General features: G+C 51.6%; 1 protein-coding gene across 1 annotated transcript in view; it reads left to right on the plus strand.

Moving 5' to 3' along the window:
* Positions 1-2671: 2671 nt before the first annotated feature.
* The window catches only part of HID1 (HID1 domain containing), a gene marked incomplete at its 5' end in the record, with an annotated part of 31880 nt that continues 16170 nt past the window's right edge, over positions 2672-18381 (plus strand). Inside the window, 3 exons of the mRNA XM_084298443.1 lie at positions 2672-2737; positions 14517-14666; positions 16336-16506. Coding sequence (XP_084154569.1) covers positions 2672-2737; positions 14517-14666; positions 16336-16506 — 387 coding nt within the window. The remainder of the gene's footprint in view (positions 2738-14516; positions 14667-16335; positions 16507-18381) is intronic.

Here is an 18381-nt window from a genome sequence, read left to right on the forward strand (position 1 = left end):
GGCTGGAGGCAAGGATGAAGGATGGAGGCAAGGATGCGGCCTCGGTGCCCGGCCCGGGAAAGGGTGGCACGACGTGGCAGCCGGCTCCTGGCCGCTGTCCCCTCTCTGCCTGCCCCGGGGGGAGGCTTCCTCCAGCCTCCGGGGCCGGGGGAGGCTCCGGGAGGGGGGGATGAGACGGGGACGTGGCTGCCGGGCCGGGGGGGGAAGGCTTGCACGGGGCCGGGGGATGCACAAAGGAAGGAAGAGGGCCCGGCGCAGCCAGGCAGATCCTCTCTCCGCAGCTCGGTGGAGACCTCTAGCATGGAAATGCTGCAAGGAAACCCGGCGACAGGGAAGGGGGAGGCGAGGCCGGGCTTCCTCCTCCTCCTCCTCCTCCTCCTCCTCCTCCTCCTGCCCAGCCCAGCCGCACGGTGCCTCCCCTCCAGGCAGGGAGGAGGGTGGCAGCCCTGCAGCTCCCCTTCTTTTTGTAATGCCCTGGCCACGGGCTTCTCGGTGGCTTTGGGGGAGTCCCCAGCTTCATCTCCGGTGACCTGCTCTGTCTTGGGCGGTTTGGATGCGTTGCTCTTCGAGGCGGTGGTGGAGGGTGAGGGTGAGAGGCGGAATCCCCTATAAACAGCCCCATGGCATCGCCTTAGCCTCGCGTCTTCTTGTCCTCCAAGGTCTCTGTTCAGCACCGTGATGGGAAATTGGTGCTGATATGGGCTTCTCGCTTATTCTTGAAGGCAAAGTCATGCTTTTCTGAAGGGTGGGAAGAGCTTAAAATTGAGAGATGGGGAGTTGGAGAGTTTAGAAGAGATGCCTGTTACATACAGTTAAGTTAAGGAAAAAAAAAAAAAAGAAAAATCCTTGGGATTTTGGTACTTGTTTTTCTGTCTAAGGGAACAAGGATTAGAGGATGCAGCCTTTCTGCTACTTGCTAGTGTGGAGTTTGGTCCAAGAAGATTTATGTATCCTTATTAGACCCAGAGTCTATCAGAGACCCTAAGGTACAAATTAACTCACGTGACGGCGGGTTTAGATGATTTTTTTTTTGCCTTCTGTGTGATAGAACTCCATGGATTTATACGCAATTGCATTACCGTGCAGTGCTGCCTACGGAAAGGCAATATAAGATGTTATGCAAGAGCAGCAGGCTGTGCACCCAGAAAAGATGTGATCTGTGGCAGAAAGCTCCGTCCAGTCCAGCTGTGACAGGCAGCTGAGGGTCCCTGGGTGGTTACAGCACAGCTCTGTGCTTGGCCCTTGAGTACAGGAGGAAATTAAAGCAGGGAATAGGAGAGGAAATTTTAGCTGATTCTGTTCCCCTTCTCTCCTCTCAGGCCTCTCGATGCGTAGCTACATACTCCCAAAATTCAGTGACTGCCTTGAAAGCTTTTTTTCCTTAATGATGATGCAGAAACCAGACCTGAGGAGTCTCTTTTAATCTGGCATTTTTAACTCAGCAGTCATTCAAGCCCTTTTGGCATGTCTGGGAGAAAGCCATTCCTATCTGACTTCCAGAGCTTTTTCTGAGCAATTCTAATATAGAAATAGAGAAATCTTAACTGTGAAAGATAATTGCCCTGAGAAGTATTCTGTTCCCAGCTATAAATTAACATAATTTATCCATGTAGCACAGCCATATGGAGTTAGTGCTTGGATGCAAACTCCTAGTCTGCTTGACAGCAAAAGACAGATTACATCTGATTTATTGAAAATATTTTCTCCTGTAGGTTTTACAAGAGTATCTCAGATCTGACCTGTCACTCGGTATAATGAACCGTTGGTGATTTCTGTACAGGTTATAGGAGAATTCCCACAGCCTGCTGCAGCTGCGGAGCCAGCACATTGCTTTCCTTTGCAAAATGATTGGAATTACCTCATTTCCTCCAAAGAAATGAGGTTTGCAGAGCTGAGCATGTGAAATGTAACTCAGCGGCACCAAAAAGACCTGCTCACGGTTCGTAGATCTGCTCAGTGCAGGGAATAATGACGGCAGCTTTAAAATAAGCATTTTAAAATAAGCTGTGCTGAGATGGTCGGTGAGGGGCGAACCCTGCACCCCAGTCCCAAGGGCACCCATGGGTGCCCCAGGCTTGTGTTCAGAGGGTGGGGAGCAGCCAGGATGTCCCGAAATAGCTGGAGGGTGCTGAGGGTGATGCTCGGGGCTAAGGAAATGTTATGGAGATGTGGGGACGGGGATGAAGGGGTAGAAAGGTGAGGGGTAGAGTGGAGAAAGGGCTGAGGGGGAGATGGCGGAGGGAGCCCAGAGCAGAAAAAGGAAAGCGAGGAGGGAAAAATCGTGAAGAGAGAAGGCGAGGGAGGGAACAGGAGCGTGGGGATCACCAGGGGATGAGGGCACAGCGGGGCAGCGCCTGCAGCAGCAGGAGGAGGAGGAGGAGGAGGGAGGCGAGGGGTGAAGCGGGGAAGGGCTGACAGCTGGAAGAGGGCAGGGAGGGAAAGAAAGGGAGGAGACGGGGAGGAGGAAGGTGGCTGCGTGGAGGCGGGATGCAGGCCGGCAGAGGAGGAGGAGGAGGAGGAGAAGGAGGAGCCGGCACCGGGCTTGACAGGAGGAGGGAAGCGGGGATGGAGGCAGCGGCGGCCCCAGCCGGGGAGGAGGGAGCAGAGCCGTGAGGGACGGCCCGGCCCTGCCCTGCCCTGCCCGGCCCTGCCCTGCCCTGCCCGCCGCACCATGGGCAGCGCCGACTCCAAGCTCAACTTCAGGAAGGCGGTGATCCAGCTCACCACCAAGACCCAGGTGAGGGCCGCCATGTCGCGGGGTGGCTGCGGGGAGGGAGGGAGGGAGGGGGCCGCCATGTCGGGAGCCGCCCCGAGCCCTCCCGGCCGTGACAGCCCCGGTGCTGAGGGCAGGGGTGGCGCTGAGGGTGGCACTGGGGGTGGCCGCTATTTCTCCTCAGGGGCTCCCCATCTGCAGGGCTGCGTGCCCTGAGGACAGCGGGCAGCAGCTTGGGCCCGCCGCCGTTGGGCTGCAGGGGTGATGCAGGGAGCAGATGGGGGCGAGCTGCCCCCATCCCTCGCCTCGCCTCTCCCCGGGGTGCCGGCTGGGTCGGCAGCACGCTCAGGGCACCCATGGCTGCCCACAGCGGGGAAGGGTGACGTGTGGCTGGGCGCTGCCGGCGACCTCCGACGTGTTGCGCCTGGCAGTGCCTCCCCTGTGGGGTTTATTTATTTCCCCACCCCTTCAAAATACCGATGGAGAATCAATACCAGTGGGGAATCTTGCCCTGTTCCTGGGTAATAACTAAGGGAAGGGGATGTTGGCCAACCGTGCTGCTAGGACAGCTGTTTTTGCAGGAGAAGCAGCTTCCACCTGCGAGCTGTGAAATAACGCTTTATTTCTGAAGGCTTTGAAGGAATTGAACGAAAGGCAGACAGGGCTGTGTGTGGAGTGGGGCTGCCTGCAGGTGGGACAGATGTTGTGCGTGTCCTGGAGCTGCTTTCGGCCTTGTCTTACATTGAGGTCCAGCGGCAGCACGCTGGCAGGGAAGCAGGAGGCTGCCTTTGTGTCCGAGGGGCAGAGAGGTCTTGTTTTATGGGGAAATAAAACAAGGGTTCCCCTGAGCTGCAACAGAATTGCTGTTCTGAGCTGCCTTCGGTGACGAGGTAATAATGGCAGCTGGGAAAACTTGAGAAATGATGGAAGAAATAGATGTGAGAATGAGGAGTGAAGTCAGAAGAAGGGGTATGGGTACAGAGGGGTGAAGGGTAAGGGGAGGGAATGTGTGAAAACTCGTGAGGCGAGGACTAGGACTGGGAAACGAGTCACAGAAAGTAAGGCTGTGAGAGGCTAAGAAATTAATTGTGTTAGTACTCTAAAGCGGTGCTGGTTCTATCTGCATTGCTCAGGAATGGTTTTCAGGAACGTGTCCTTAAAAACACCGTCTGTTGTGGATGTTCCACAATATCCTCAGGCAGGAAGAGAAGTGGATGAATTAATGTTCAAAGGGATTCTTCCAAAGTCTCTTTTGGATGCCAAAATAGTTCAGAGTGCCTTCAGCTTTGGGCTGTCCTCCCTTTGCTGGGGAACACGCTTCTGAAGTGAGACTGGGGGGGAAAAAAAATCAAGGCCAGCTTCTCAGTGCCTGTGTTAGCTCAAGGTATCCTCTCTGTCTGCTGCTCACAAAGAAAATCCTGTATGAGGCAATCCTTCATGTTGCCAGCCAAGAGGAGAGTGCTCCCCTCCCCCAGTTTATTGACGTGTGCAAGGAAAGGAGGCTTGCTGGGGCCCTGAATAAAAGGAAGGAGAGAAGGCTTCGTTCTCGACCGGATTCATTTCACAGCTTTGTGGTCTAGGTGAGACTGCCTGCCATGTGGAAAAAGGGTGGGGAATTGGCGCTCCCATATTTACACACCGCAGAAGGGCACTGGTGTTTGCTCGTGCAGGATGCATGACTGGGCTCTCCCGGAGCCTTCCGAGCTTGCACCAGCAGCAACCTCCGTGTCAGCTCCCAGTGCACAGGTCTGGGTTCAAAACCAAGTTGCAGTAACGTATGGAATCGAATCCTCACTTCAAAGCCATTAGCTTAAAATACACTTTGCTTTTTCAGCAGCATGTCTCCTTCCGTGCAGCCTTCTCCTCTTACATTTGGTAGCTGGACGAATAGATTTTCATTAAATCACTGGTAACATGAAACCACGAGCTTAGTAATGCACTGTGCAGTGTTTCCCAAGGCTTTGATGGAAGGAAGTGGTCCAGCAGAGAGCACTCACTGGCGAAAATTCAGAGTTTACACCGAAGGTAGTTTTATCTTAAAAATCAGTTGCTATAATCTTCAGGTTTTCATGAAGTAAGAGTGTTCCCATGTGAACGTTAAAAATAGAAAAAAACTGTAAGTAGCATAATACTTCAATGCTTGTAGCACATGTGGAGCCCAGCACTTGAAAGTCAAATGAAGGATGGATGAAAATGAAACTGACTTCACTGATTTTTAACTCCCAAAGTGCCCGTGAAAGTGCTGTCTGCTTCACGGGGGAAAAGAAGCATGGGCTGTGAGTGTAACAGCTTGTTGGTGGCAGGGCACAGAACTGAAGCCGGGAGCCCCAGCTGCTGTTGGGAAATGTGCTTTCTTTCCTCAGTTCATTGGAGATTAAATGGTTTCTGCAAGCAACCGACTGGAAGATAAGAAATTTTGATCTTGTGAACTCGCTTGTTAGGTTTAAATGCCAGCTGTGCCTCTGCTTTTAAAGGGGCAAGAAGGATCAAACACAAGGGACAAACTCCCCTCCTGCCTTCCTGACTGATGTGCAAATGCACTATTACAACGGGCTGTTAATGTGAGCCTGATCCAAATACATCAGACGGTTAGACACTGGCTTCTGAGTAGCCTCTTGCTGAAAGTATTCAAATATCCAAGAGACTGGGAAATATCCAAGCCTCCCAGGCTGATCAAAAGCAAAGTTGTCGTCTTAAAACCAAAGTCGCAGGTAAGGCTCCACATAGCTGACTCTTCTCCTAGACTTTCACCGCCAGACTGCCACAAATCCCGTTTTCCAGTTCCCTTTGCAGCGCCCTGTGGGAGCAGAGACCAGGCAACAGACTCTTTTGGGGTTTCTCCTTGGTTCTGCGCTGCTGACCGTCAAGATCCTCTTAAAAAAAAAAATAAATCACTTCTGTTAAGGTAGCTGTGTGGAGCTGCTGCTCTTGGCAGCAAGGATGGAGCCTTGCTACTTATTAACGTGTTGAATAAATCTGTCCTCTGACTTTGCTTTTACACAGCAGCTCGCAAACGTGGTTAGAGGTGCTTGAATTGTCTGAAGCTAATAACCAGCTGGCCCTGCAGGGCTGCGTGATCTCCTGGAGCTCCATCGGGTGCTGCATGAACGGCTCCGTGCTCACTGCACTCAATAATTTTGCCTCCTTTGGGGGGAAAGGAGCACGCTGCTGTTACTTATTAGCTGAATTTGTGCGGTACTGGCTGGAAAACCTTGCCAGTGGGGCCTGGCTGGGAGGAGGATGCAAATACCCTGCCAGAGGGATTATAGGAAAAGCGAGAAGGGGTTGGATGAGAAAGTGAAGGTGATAGCGGCCTCGGGCTGGGGGGAGGCCGTGCTTCGGGACCTTTTCCTGTTTGCAGGACGAGGTCAGCTCCACGCTGCTTTCATGTTTCCTGCCATGTATCCTGTTTGCCAAGGACTGCTCGGTCAGGTCCGTGTTTCTCTGCTCAGGAGCTGGCGAGGTGCTTGTAGCCCGCGTGGCTTCCTTGTCTGATTCCCGCAGCGTGCGTGGACGGCGTTTTAAAGAACCTGAAACCCCAAGCTGATAACCATTGGGAAATAAAGTCTGGGGGTGTCCAGCGGGGCTAATTCTGCCTGCTGGTCTGGAGGAGGTGAAGTGGCCCCAGCTCGTGGTATTGCCGCTGAGGATTCAGCTCCTCGTGGAGCTCTTCTTGCTGAAGCACTGTGTGTGCATCCAGGGCTAGCTGCGGAGCTGGGATTTGTCACTGCAGCGCGTGCAGTGCCAGCACATGTAGCTAAATCTTGACATTTTCAATGAAAATATCCACGGCTGGTGAACGGGACCGTTCTGGGTCTGTACCTCCCTTCTCTGCGTGCTGGGTATAAGCTGTTGGGTGGGCTCAGCGTGAGGAAATGGCTATTCACATCCCCAGAGATGCCGTGTGCGGAGTGCAATCAGCTTAAAAACATCCACGTTAACATGAACATTACGTGGCTGAATTAGCTGCATGATGCCAGGCCGTTAATTAAACCGGGGGGGCTGCAGGGATGAGCGTGACTCAGTGCCGAGCCCCCGGCCCGGGATCGCACGCGGGATCCCATCTGGTGGCTGGGAAGCCGACTCGCTGCGGCCAGCGAAAGGCAAAGAGAGGGTGTTTGGGCATCGTCTGCTTGCCAAGATGGCAGGCACGGCTTTCACGTGGCCACAGCATCCAACGCTGCAGCTTGGGGACCTGCTGTGCTCCTCCACCTCCGAGTCATTGCAGTCGGAGGCTGAATCCATCAGAGCGGCCGCGTTCAACCTCCAAGGAGGCCACAGGTAACAGGGAGGTGAAGGGATCTGCAGGTACTGGGTGGAAATGCTTTCTCCTTCCCCCTCCAGATGAGAGGGGAGCCATTCTTTATGCATGAGCTCCAATTAGCAGCAATTGCTGCCGGCTGTTGGCAGGGGGAGTGGCTGTGGCAGGCGGCCAGGAGTGGCAATTAGCCGTGGGGTTGTGGTTTGGAAGGGGGGGAAGGAAGTGTGGGGTGTTTCCTGCATTACCCCGGTGGGTTTTCCAACTGCTCGGCTCCTTTTTGAGGAGTGCGATTAGAGATCTGCTTTGCAAACAGCTTTGCTCCCGTTGAGGTGTTTCGTGGCCAGGTTGCGGGATGGCACAGCTCCCTCGTGCTCTTTGGAAACTGGATTCCCCTGAAAGCACCCGGCTGTTCCTACAGATCCCCTCGGAGCGGCTGTCAGCTTGGATCCTTTGGGAAAAATTGCTTTTCCCTTGAAAAAGGGTTCGGTGGGGATTTGCCATGGTGGCCAGGTGATAAAACAAAGAGGATTTCAGCACCAGAGCAGGGTTGAAGCAGGTGCATGCCTGAGCTATCCATTAAAGTTGAAGTTCACTGTTCACTCATACTGAGCGTCTGTGTCTTCCTTCCGTCGACAACATTTGGCGCCCGAACAGGGACCTATCTGAACGGGAACAGGGACTCCGCTGGAGTTGAATCTGCGAGGGACGGAATAAGGGAGGAACCGGTCCTGCAACGCAGCCCAGGAGGTGGAAGGGACAAGAATCCCCGCACCCGCGTCGGAAAGGTGAAAGGGACAGGAGTCCCCGCACCCGCAGCTCGGAAGGTGGAAGGGAGTCCCCGCACCCGGGATGAGCCTATAAAGGGTCCCGCCGGAAAAGCGCCGCCGAGGTCTTTGCAAAGGCTGCAACTGTATATATAAAGGTATGAAAGACAAGCGGCGTATAATTTGCTCAGATGATTTTTAGAAAAGCGGAGCATTTTAGATAAAAGAATTAGCATATGCAGTAGCGCAGGGTTGTTTTTACAAATCCTGATACAGTTTTTTGAACAAACAGAGTGGTGTAAATTGGGGACAAATTGTTTGATGATGTTATTAAAGATATTAAGTCTGCTAAAAACTTTAATGAAGCCATGGAGAGCAGTGGCTAATGCATTAGGCATACATAAAGATGAACAAAGAATTGCCGCTGCTGCAACAGAGCAGTTAGGACCACCAGGAAGGGTTAATAAGGTTAATCCACAGCAAATAAATATGGAAGGAACAGATTGCCCGTTGCCACCTTCCGTTAGAACTTTTACCATTACACAGGGGGTCTCGGGAAATTCGGAGGTGCCTGTAACAATGTCCTCTGTAGCAGAGGAGAAGCTTTCACTACCAGCAGCTCCAACCGCTCCAATAGAAAGTGAGGAAGGAGCAAGTGGAAGGACCAGTGCTAGCCTATTTCTATCGAACACAAATCCCTTCACAACGGGGGCGCAGGGGAGAGAAGGTCTATGGAGGCAAATAGCAAATGAGGCACTGCGTGAAGGGAATTATGAAACGGCAACACAGTTAACACAAGCTTTTCCGGTAGTATACTCGCCACCAGATGCACAGGGGAATGTGACGGTTAATATGACAAATTTAGACTGGAAACTATTAACTCAATTACGATCTACTGTAAATGATTCTGGCTTAAAGGGGGAACCTACTCGGCAAATGTTAGATTATATTTGGGGAACTAATATATTGCTCCCTGGGGACATACGTAGTATAATGAAGCTGATCCTAACACAACATCAACAGCTTCTTTTTAATGCGCATTGGCAAAGTGTTTGTCAAGAGGCAGTAGCTACGATAAGGGCACCTGGAGATCCGCTACATGGTGTCACGTTGGAGGAATTGATGGGACTCGGACCATATTATAGATTAGAAGCACAAGCATTGATGGGTCCAGACAAGGCTAAAGAATCAATGAGATTGGCTCGGAGAGCCTTGGACCAAATTAGAGAGCCAGGGGGGATACCATCCTATATGGGCATCAAGCAAGGAAGGGAGGAACCATTTGGGTTGTTTATTGATCGAGTAGCAAACGCAATACAAGCGGCTGGAGTACCTGATTATCTAAAGGGCACTATCCTAAAGCAGTGTGCAATTCAAAACTGCAACCCTTCAACTCGTAGTATATTAGCTACGTTACCGGGAACTTGGACAATTGAGGAGGGTTTAGAAAGGATGGCTCAGGTACCCGTGGGTCCGCAGGCTATGTTGGTAGAAGTAATAAAACAGCTAGGGGATAGTATGAAAGAACAGGCACAGGTATTAAGAGAGACTGCGCAGCAAACGCAGAATCAAGCACTCGCTGCCCTTGCTCCTTTGCAAACGCCCGGAGGCCGTCCTCCGCGACCGCGTTGTTTTCGCTGTGGGATCATGGGACATATGAGACGAGAGTGCAAAACGAAATCAGTGTGGTGTCAGAACTGCCAATCCAATATGCATAACACAGCGACCTGTCGACATGGTGCGTCGGGAAACGGCTGGAGCAGCGGGAAGGACCGCCCCGCGACGACACAAAAAGCGGCATTTACGACAGCAGCCGGAACGGCTCTGTCACCAATGTCTGCCGACCAGCCACCAGAGGGAGCCTCGGCTTGGATTTGGCAACAGCAGTAGATGTAATGCTATTGGACTCTAAACCCACCAGGGTAAAGACAGGAGTTATGGGACCAGTTACTATTAATGGTGATCCTGTGGGAGCTTTATTGATCGGAAGATCGTCTGCTACCCTGAATGGATTACAAATATTGGTTGGACTTATAGATAAAGACTATTTTGGGGAAATACAGATTATGGTTTCTGCAATGTTTCCTCCAATGCATGTACCAAAGGATACAAAGATAGCTCAATTAATTCCGTTGCCACACTTGGCGGCATCTCTACCACCGATGGTCAATAAGGACCGAGGACTCGGAGCATTTGGCTCCACAGGAAAAGTAGCGTTATTAACGCTTGGCATGCAGCAGAGACCACGACAGAAAATCACAGTATGCTTAAAGGATGAGAAACTGCAAATTGAGGCATTGTTGGACACTGGCGCAGATGTGACAATAATCAGTGCGCAAACTTGGCCACCGCATTGGCCTACATTCGAATCCAGTACCACTGTAGCAGGAGTAGGAGGTATGACTATTGCTCGTCGATCACCAGTACTGCAATGGACAATAGGTGACAAAGTTGTAAAATGCAGTGTATCTGTCTTACCGTTGCCAGATGGAGTACAAGCACTGATAGGGAGAGACATTCTTGCTCAGATGGGAATGGTTCTTACGTCAGACCACCATTTATAGGTATGGCCATTGCTTGGACTTTCCCAATCCCACTAAAATGGAAAACTGATGAACCTGTGTGGGTTGAGCAGTGGCCGCTAAAACGGGAAAGTCTAATACATGCTCACAGACTAGTACAAGAGCAGTGTCAACAAGGGCACCTAAGACTGTCAACAAGCCCTTGGAACACTCCAATTTTTGTGATTCCCAAGAAATCGGGGAAATATCGTTTACTTCACGACCTGCGAGCGGTTAATAATCAAATGTGTGCCATGGGAGCACTGCAACCTGGTCTACCTAATCCTGCTATGATACCAGAGGGTTGGCATTTATTGATTGTGGATCTGAAAGACTGTTTTTTCACAATAGCCCTCCATGAAAATGACAAACAGAGGTTTGCCTTTACTCTCCCGGCAATAAATCGTGAAGGTCCGGATCAAAGATTTGAATGGACTGTATTACCCCAGGGAATGCGTAATTCACCTATGTTATGTCAGCTTTATGTTGACGCAGCTCTGCAACCGATTCGACGAAAATGGCCAGAGACAATAATCTATCATTACATGGATGATATTTTGTTAGCCCAGAAGGAACCGTTTTCTCTACAACAGAAAAATGACTTAACACTGACCTTAAAACAAATGGGACTCATACTTGCACCGGAAAAGGTTCAGGAGACAAGCCCCTGGAAGTTTTTGGGTTGGAAAATTACAGATTCCACCATTCAGCCTCAAAAACTTACAATCCAATCGGACATCAAAACTCTTAATGATGTTCAAAAACTGCTGGGAGATTTACAATGGATCAGGCCAGTAGTCGGGATTCCGAATGAACTATTAAATCCCCTTCGGCCGCTATTAAAAGGAACTGATCCTGCTTCAAAAGTGACACTATCGGAAAAACAACAAGAAATATTACAACAAATCGCATCATTGATCACAACGAGTGTCACGCACCGACGTATATCTGACAGGCCACTCGATCTTACCATTCTATGTGGCTCACAATACCTGATGGGTGCCATAACACAGCAAAAAATAAAAACGGGGGAGAAGGGAGGAGAAACTGTGGTATTAGAGTGGATAGCTCCTCCGTTACAACCTCGACGAACAATTCAAGAAAAAATTGCAACATTAGCAGAATTAGTAAAGAAAGGGAGGAATCGAATATTGCAGGTGGATGGGGTTCCTCCAAATATGATCTGGTTACCCATGAAGCCAGGCGATTTGGAATGGTATATACAAAATTCTGAAGAGTTACAAGCTGCACTACTGCAGGATGGCGCTACTATAGTAGCAAAAACGTTACAATCAACTGCTCTGACATGGATGGAAAACCAGGGATGGATAACTAAGCCAAAACGATCGTCTATCCCACTTAAGAATGCAGTGACAGTTTTCACTGACGCAGGAAAAAGTTCTCGAACTGCTGCAGTGACTTGGAAGGATGAGCATGGTTGGAAACATCAAATTTTACAAGCCCAAGATAAAGACTCATTACAGACACTAGAACTTCTTGCAGTAGTATGGGCATTTATAAAATGGAAAGATATTCCGTTAAATGTGGTATCTGATTCCTTATATGTAGTAGGCATAGCAAATCGCATAGAAGACTCAGGCTTGAGAGACTTAAAAAATGAACGGCTGTCAGAATTAATAATCAGTCTACAGATCGCCATAGCTCAAAGAAGTGAACCGTACGCAGTAATACACATAAGGAGTCATCAGTGGGAAGAAGGCCTGGGAGAAGGCAACGCTCGAGCGGACCGACTAGTCGCCGCAACAGCTACTGAAGCACCACTGTCACCCTTTTGCAGAGCTCGGGAGGCTCATGCTATTTTTCACCAGAACGCTAAGGGACTTGCACGGGCTTACAAACTGTCTAGAGCTGATGCGCAGGCGATAGTAAAAGCTTGCCCAACGTGTAGTCATTACAATTCGGGAGTGGGAATCGGAATCGGAACAAACCCGAGAGGGATTAAAACCAACGAAGTGTGGCAAATGGACGTCACTCATGTCACAGCATTTGGCAGATTGAGATATCTGCATGTAACGATAGACACTTATAGTCACATGATTTGGGCTACACCGCAGCCTGGGGAAAAAGTTCGGGATGTACGACGTCATCTTGCCAGTTGTTTTGCAGTAATGGGAGTACCACAAACGATAAAGACAGATAATGGTCCAGCCTATGTTAGTGGGCCACTTAAGCGATTTATGGAACTGTGGGACATTAAGCATATAACTGGTATTCCACATTCACCAACTGGTCAAGCTATAGTAGAAAGGGCTAATGGAACAGTTAAGCAGTACTTGGAAAAGTTTAAAGACATTACAGATGTTAGAGAGAGGGTGGATAAAACTTTATTTGTTCTCAATCATTTGTGTATATTTGGAGATGATGAGGAACCACCCGCGGCACGTCATTACATTAAGTCTGAAAATGATAATAAATGTATTATGAGAGTACTGTACCGAGATATGAAAACGGGACAATGGTTGGGGCCTGCTGACGTGATTTATATGGGGCGAGGTTATGTGTGTATCTCTTCCCCTACAGGGCCAACCTGGGTGCCTAGTCGATGTGTTAAACCAGCCATTGAAGAAAAGTCATCAAGTACGGATAACAGCAACCATGGCTGATCTAATGGCGCAAGGGATTCTGGTTGCGTTACAAGATAGTTGGTTTGAAGGTTGGCTTAAATCTGTTTTTGGGAACATGGGTGGATGGGTTTTGTTAGTTAAAGAGGGACTTCGCTTTCTCCAGTCCCTGGGAGCAAGTTGACTTATAATTGTAGTGATTGTGATTGTTGCACGTGTGGTCTTTGGCTGCCTAGCTGAGAGACTAGAGCAACTCACAGAGAGGGTGTTCGTAGCGCAAAATAAAAACGGGGGAATTGTGGAAGAATGGTTAACTGAAATAGGACACGAGGATGTTGGGCAGTTAAGAGGCAATGGGCTAGTAAAGTACCGTACTCAACTCACAAGAGTCTGGGCACGTACGCAGCTGGCTGAGAGCCAATCAGGCTCAAGGACATGATGCCCTTGAGCGATGGGGAAAGTCCCTAAGGCGGGAAGGTAGCTAAAAGAAGGAGAAACTACCTGAAAAGAGCGGGAAAATGTTAGCCAATCCTGAGCTTAGTTTTTGCAATATGTATGAGTTGATTATGTTCAAACTAGATAAAAGGCGACTGAGCTATCCATTAAAGTTGAAGTTCACTGTTCACTCATACTGAGCGTCTGTGTCTTCCTTCCGTCGACAACACATGCCCACCTGTGGTTTCGTCTGGTTTTGTTTGGGGCCAGAGGGCGGCTCGGGCTGATTCCTGGCGTGCCTGGAAGGACGGGGACACCGACACGGCGCCCCAGGGCACCGCAGCTGGAGGAGGAGAGCTTCGGGACAGCAACCTGCTGTACCTGTCTGCCTGCTCCTCCTCTGCTTTCCAGCCTCAGGCGGTGGTGACACGTCACCTGCGTCACCTGCGAGTTCAGGCTGTGAGCTCAGGCCCTGGGGCTTCTTCCTGTCCTGTCCCGGCAGCAGGGAGAAATGCAGCTTCTGTCTCCGAGCTGTGAGGTTTCCCCCTCCATCGAGCTGCTGCTCGCTTTGGAGCCCCCACACGACGCGGGCAGGAGCTGCCCCTCGTCCCAAACGAGGGCAGGGCGGGCGGCTGCAGGCCACTGGGACTCGAGGGTGGGCTCGAGGAGGGTGCTTGTGCTCACACTGCAAAAAGGGGAAGCTGGTGCTGGTGAGAGAGGCGATCCTCTGTACCCACAGAGCCTTGGGGCGAGGGTGTTCCCAGAGGATGGGCTCAGAGCACAGGTGTGCAACCAATTGCTTTGCTTTTTTGGGGTCTGGGCCTCCTCCCTCCTCTCTTCCTTGCACACTCAGGGCTTTTTGAAAGCGAGGCAGCAAGTGGCTGCACGGAGCCCGGTTGCCCATAAATATTTGATTCGGAAAGATCAATCCCGTTGCGTCCATAAATGCTTTGAGGTGGGTCTGTCGGTTCCGTGGGTCTGTGCCCTAACAGGGGACATCCCTGCTCGTTTCCCAGAGGCTTTGGTTCCAGTAGAAGCAAAGCTGGTGCGTGCTCGGGGTGTCCCCAGCATGCTCTGAAGGTGACAGGGCACATGGCAGCAGCCTGGCCCGTGCCCGTGAGTAAAGAGCTTGTCACACGTGCCCCAGGTTGTCGTGGGCTGGGGGTTCTGCCTCTGTTAACCCTCTCTGTCTCTCCGCAGCCCGTGGAGGCGACGGATGACGCCTTCTGGGACCAGTTCTGGGCAGACACAGCCACGTCAGTGCAGGATGTCTTCGCCCTGGTGCCAGCTGCGGAGATCCGAGCGGTGCGAGAGGAATCCCCTTCGAACCTGGCGACCCTGTGTTACAAGGTGAGGCTGCCACTGCCTTCTCCGTGGTGCTGTGCTGGCAGGGGGTGTCCCTGCATGGCTCCCCGTGGCTCCTGAGAGAGGACTGCTTCCGTTTTATTTCCTTGCACCCCGTGCTGTGCTTGCTTGTCCCTGTCTCCCTGATGACAACCCTCAGCACTTCCTCTCTTGGTTTCCCACAGACCGCAGCCGGTGTTTGCTCTGTGTGGAGCCTTTCCCCTCTTGTCCTCATCCCACGTCTCACTTCTGCCTGCACCTAGGGCACACCACACCAAGGCTGCGTACGTTTGGTGAGGCTGAGCCACCTGACTGCTGACCACATCCAATCGCTCCTCCCCTTGCATCAGGTCGGCTTCAAGCTCCTCGAGCCCAGAAGGGCGCGGAGTTTGTCACTGTAAAACTCCCCGGATGACGTCAGGGGGAGATTTTGAACCTTTTCTTCCTTCTGCCATGACATCAGAACGTCCCTGGCACTGCTTCTGGTGCTGCCATGTCCTTGTGTGGAGCACGAGGGACGTTGACTTGTTTCCTACCCTGCCAGCTCTGGCAAATTGTCAAGCTGGCTGGCAGCAGCCGGGACTGCTCAGGGAACAGCCTTATGCTGCCTGGGAAAGTGCAGGTGTTAACGATGCTCTTGATTTGAGTCATGCAAAGAGCAGCCTTGAATTTGGCATGTTGGAAATGTTCTGCGTGGCATTTTCCCATTTTAAAGTGGTTGTTACCATCCTGGTTTTTCTTCCCTGCTCTGCAAAACGTGAACGCGACCTCCTGAATCATACTGAAGGCACCTGACCGGGTATCTCGCCTCAGACATACCTGGAGTGGATGCTTGAAGAAGAATACAAAAATGAGGGAGAATACAGTGATCCTTTCCTAGTGCTGTCCCCTAGCTTCTGGCAGGCAGCAGATTGGGAATTGGTCAGGACAGCTACCCCCAGCCCTTCTCACCTAGCTCCTTCATCTGTGTGTCCTCTTTCTCCAATTAAACGAGATTAAAATATGGGTTCTTCTTGCTGGTAGCAGACGTGTTGGGAGACCTGCTCACTGCAGGAACCCCTGGTGTTGGGATGCCTGGCTCGGAGGAGTTTGCAGGTTCCTGCACGCTTCTGTGAGGCTGAAGGCCACAACCGCTGCCAGGCGCGGTGTGACACTGGCTGAGCACAACAGCATGGCTGAAATGCCACTCGCAGCCGTGGCTGCACTCTGCTTATGTCCCCGCAGCACAGAGTATAAATGGGACTGGAAAAAGTATTCACACCCACTCACGGAGCTGTGCGTGGATGGGCTGAGACTGCACAAGCAGCATTTGAATGCCCATTAAGGCAGCGACGCGAGCTAGCAGTGACCCAGACAGCCTGCTGTGAAAAGAAGTGGGGACACCTCACCCCTGAGTTAGAAAGCTGCACAGGGAATCCTCGGTAAACGTTGCTGCTTTCATTCCCCTCTCTTTCCCTTGGGGTTAAGAGGCAAGACAGAAGCAACTGAAGAAGCAGCTTAAGACCATTGAGCCCATTTCTGCAGGCAGTTTCAGGCAGATGGAGCACTGAACTCAGGGAAGACGGGCTCCAGGCACTGCCTGTAACTATGCGAGGGTGTCACCAGCAGGATGGGGCTCTGCAGCTCCTGCTCACATCCAGGCTAATGCTTCCTGCCTTGTTTTTATTTCCCTCAGGCCGTGGAGAAGCTGGTGCAGGGAGCAGAGAGCGGCTGTCACACGGAGAAGGAGAGACAAATCGTCTTGAACTGTTGCCGGCTCCTCACCCGCATCCTGCCTTACATCTTTGAGGACCCAGACTGGAGAGGTTTCTTCTGGTCAACTGTCCCCGGGGCTGGCAGAGGAGGGGTCTGTCTCTTGGCACTTATTTTTCTTTCTGGAGGGTGCAGCGAGGAGGGGCAGCTGCAGAGCAGTCACTTCTGTTTGGTCAGGAACCAGGTGGCACCTTCTGAGTAGCTCCCTTTCTTTGATTCTTGGTGCTCTTCCTCTCACCCTCAACTGCTCTGCTCAGCGTGGGTTGCTGTGTTCTGAATATTTCACTGGGGAGTGTATCTGGAGAGAGAGAGAGAGAGAGAGAGAGCTCCTCCAGCATGAGGTATGAATTGAAATGAACGTGAGAGCAGTGCTAAAGGCTGTATGAGTTTATTAAAACCGAGGTGAGCTTACTGCATTAACTACAATTTATTTAAGAATAGAGTCGAGCTGAAATAGGTTTCACTGATTTTAGTGATTCTGCTGATTTCACAGTGCCACATTTAAAGCAAATAGTGCTAGAGAAGCTCTCGGCATCGTGGTTCAATATCCTGCTTGTGGCAGTTTTAACCAGCTGCTGGGTGAAGCCCACAAGTGAGCGAGAGCGATTAAAGAATTAGGTACTGTTTGTGGCCCTGTCAGTGACAGCGATAACCTAGGGCAGTCTCTGAACTTCCCTACAGTTCTCTGTCTGGAGACAGGGCACAATTTTCTTCCTCTGCACAGAAAAGCACCAAAAATGCTCTGGGATCTTTTGCCAATAGTGTAGAAAACACAGCGGAGTTAGGCCAGGAATACTCTTTACCCGCTCTCTGCCTCAGCAGCTGCTGTTTTGTGCATGGAGAGCGCTCTCCTGGAAACTTCTGAATCCGCAGGTCAGCGTGACTGTGCCGAGGAGCAAACCTTCCCCTGAATATTGTGTGTGCTGCCGTGTTTTGGGGGAGGGCTGGAAGGGATTGGCAGTGCTTGGTACAGCACGAACCTAACCTTGCTCTCTCTCCACCTGCCACCTCTAATCTGTTTCGCCTGAGGCCACTTCAAGGGGCAAAGGAAGCCTCTGCTAGCAGCTCTGCTATGTGCGCGGTGTGACCGGGGGGTGGCTGTCCACCCTTTCATCCCTGCGGGGGCTGAGAGTGCTGGAGAGGCTCAGCAGGGGAGCTGCTGAACCCTGCCCTTTGGGGGAAGGAACGTGCGAGGAGCCGGGTGCTGTGATCCAGCTGCTGTTACAACTGGTCTTCCACCTTGTCCAGCAGCCGGAGGAGGGTTTCTCAGCCTCGGAGCGGTGGCATCACCCCGAGGCAATCCAGCCCAGCGTACCTGTGCTGTGCTGGGGAGCTCTTCTTGTGCCAGCTCGGGGAGCTGCTGTGGTTCCTCGCTCCATCGTTCATGCAGATCTGGCCACGAGGCTGAGCTGCCTGCCAGGGGCTGAGAAATAAAGCCCTCAGACCCCGGGGAAGGTGGGGGTCGCGTCTAATCTAGGAGCGACTCTTTTGCTGTCTGAAGGCTGATTTCTCCCTTGGAACTGGAGAGGAGGACGATGTGCCTGGACCGTTATCTCTGTGATTATCCTTTGCCTGCCTCATGATGGGTGGCAGAGCTCCTGGAGCACGGGTCCCTCCCTCCTGTAAAGGTCGAGGGAACGTGGGTGGGTGGATGCAGTCCCTGAAGCAGAGGTTTTGGGACTAGGCAGGGGCTGGTAGGGTTATGTCCTTGTGTTTAGGAAGAGGATGGGGGACAGTTTTTGCAAAACAAATCTTTCAGGAGATCTGCGGAGGAGCGGGTGTGTTCCCTACAGATCTGTTGGCTCATTGCACGTCTCCCGTTTGGGATGTGGTGCCCAGAGCCTGCGGGGACTTTCTCTGGCAGCCGAAGCTATATTTAGCAAAGCTCATTCTTGAAAAAGAAGTCCCCACGGCCCCAGGTGCTTTTCCTTTCATCATCCTTCCTGAACACAAGCATCTTTCCTGCCTG

This window comes from Netta rufina, assembly GCF_964035555.1.
Source record: "Netta rufina genome assembly, chromosome: 19".
NCBI lineage: Eukaryota > Metazoa > Chordata > Aves > Anseriformes > Anatidae > Netta > Netta rufina.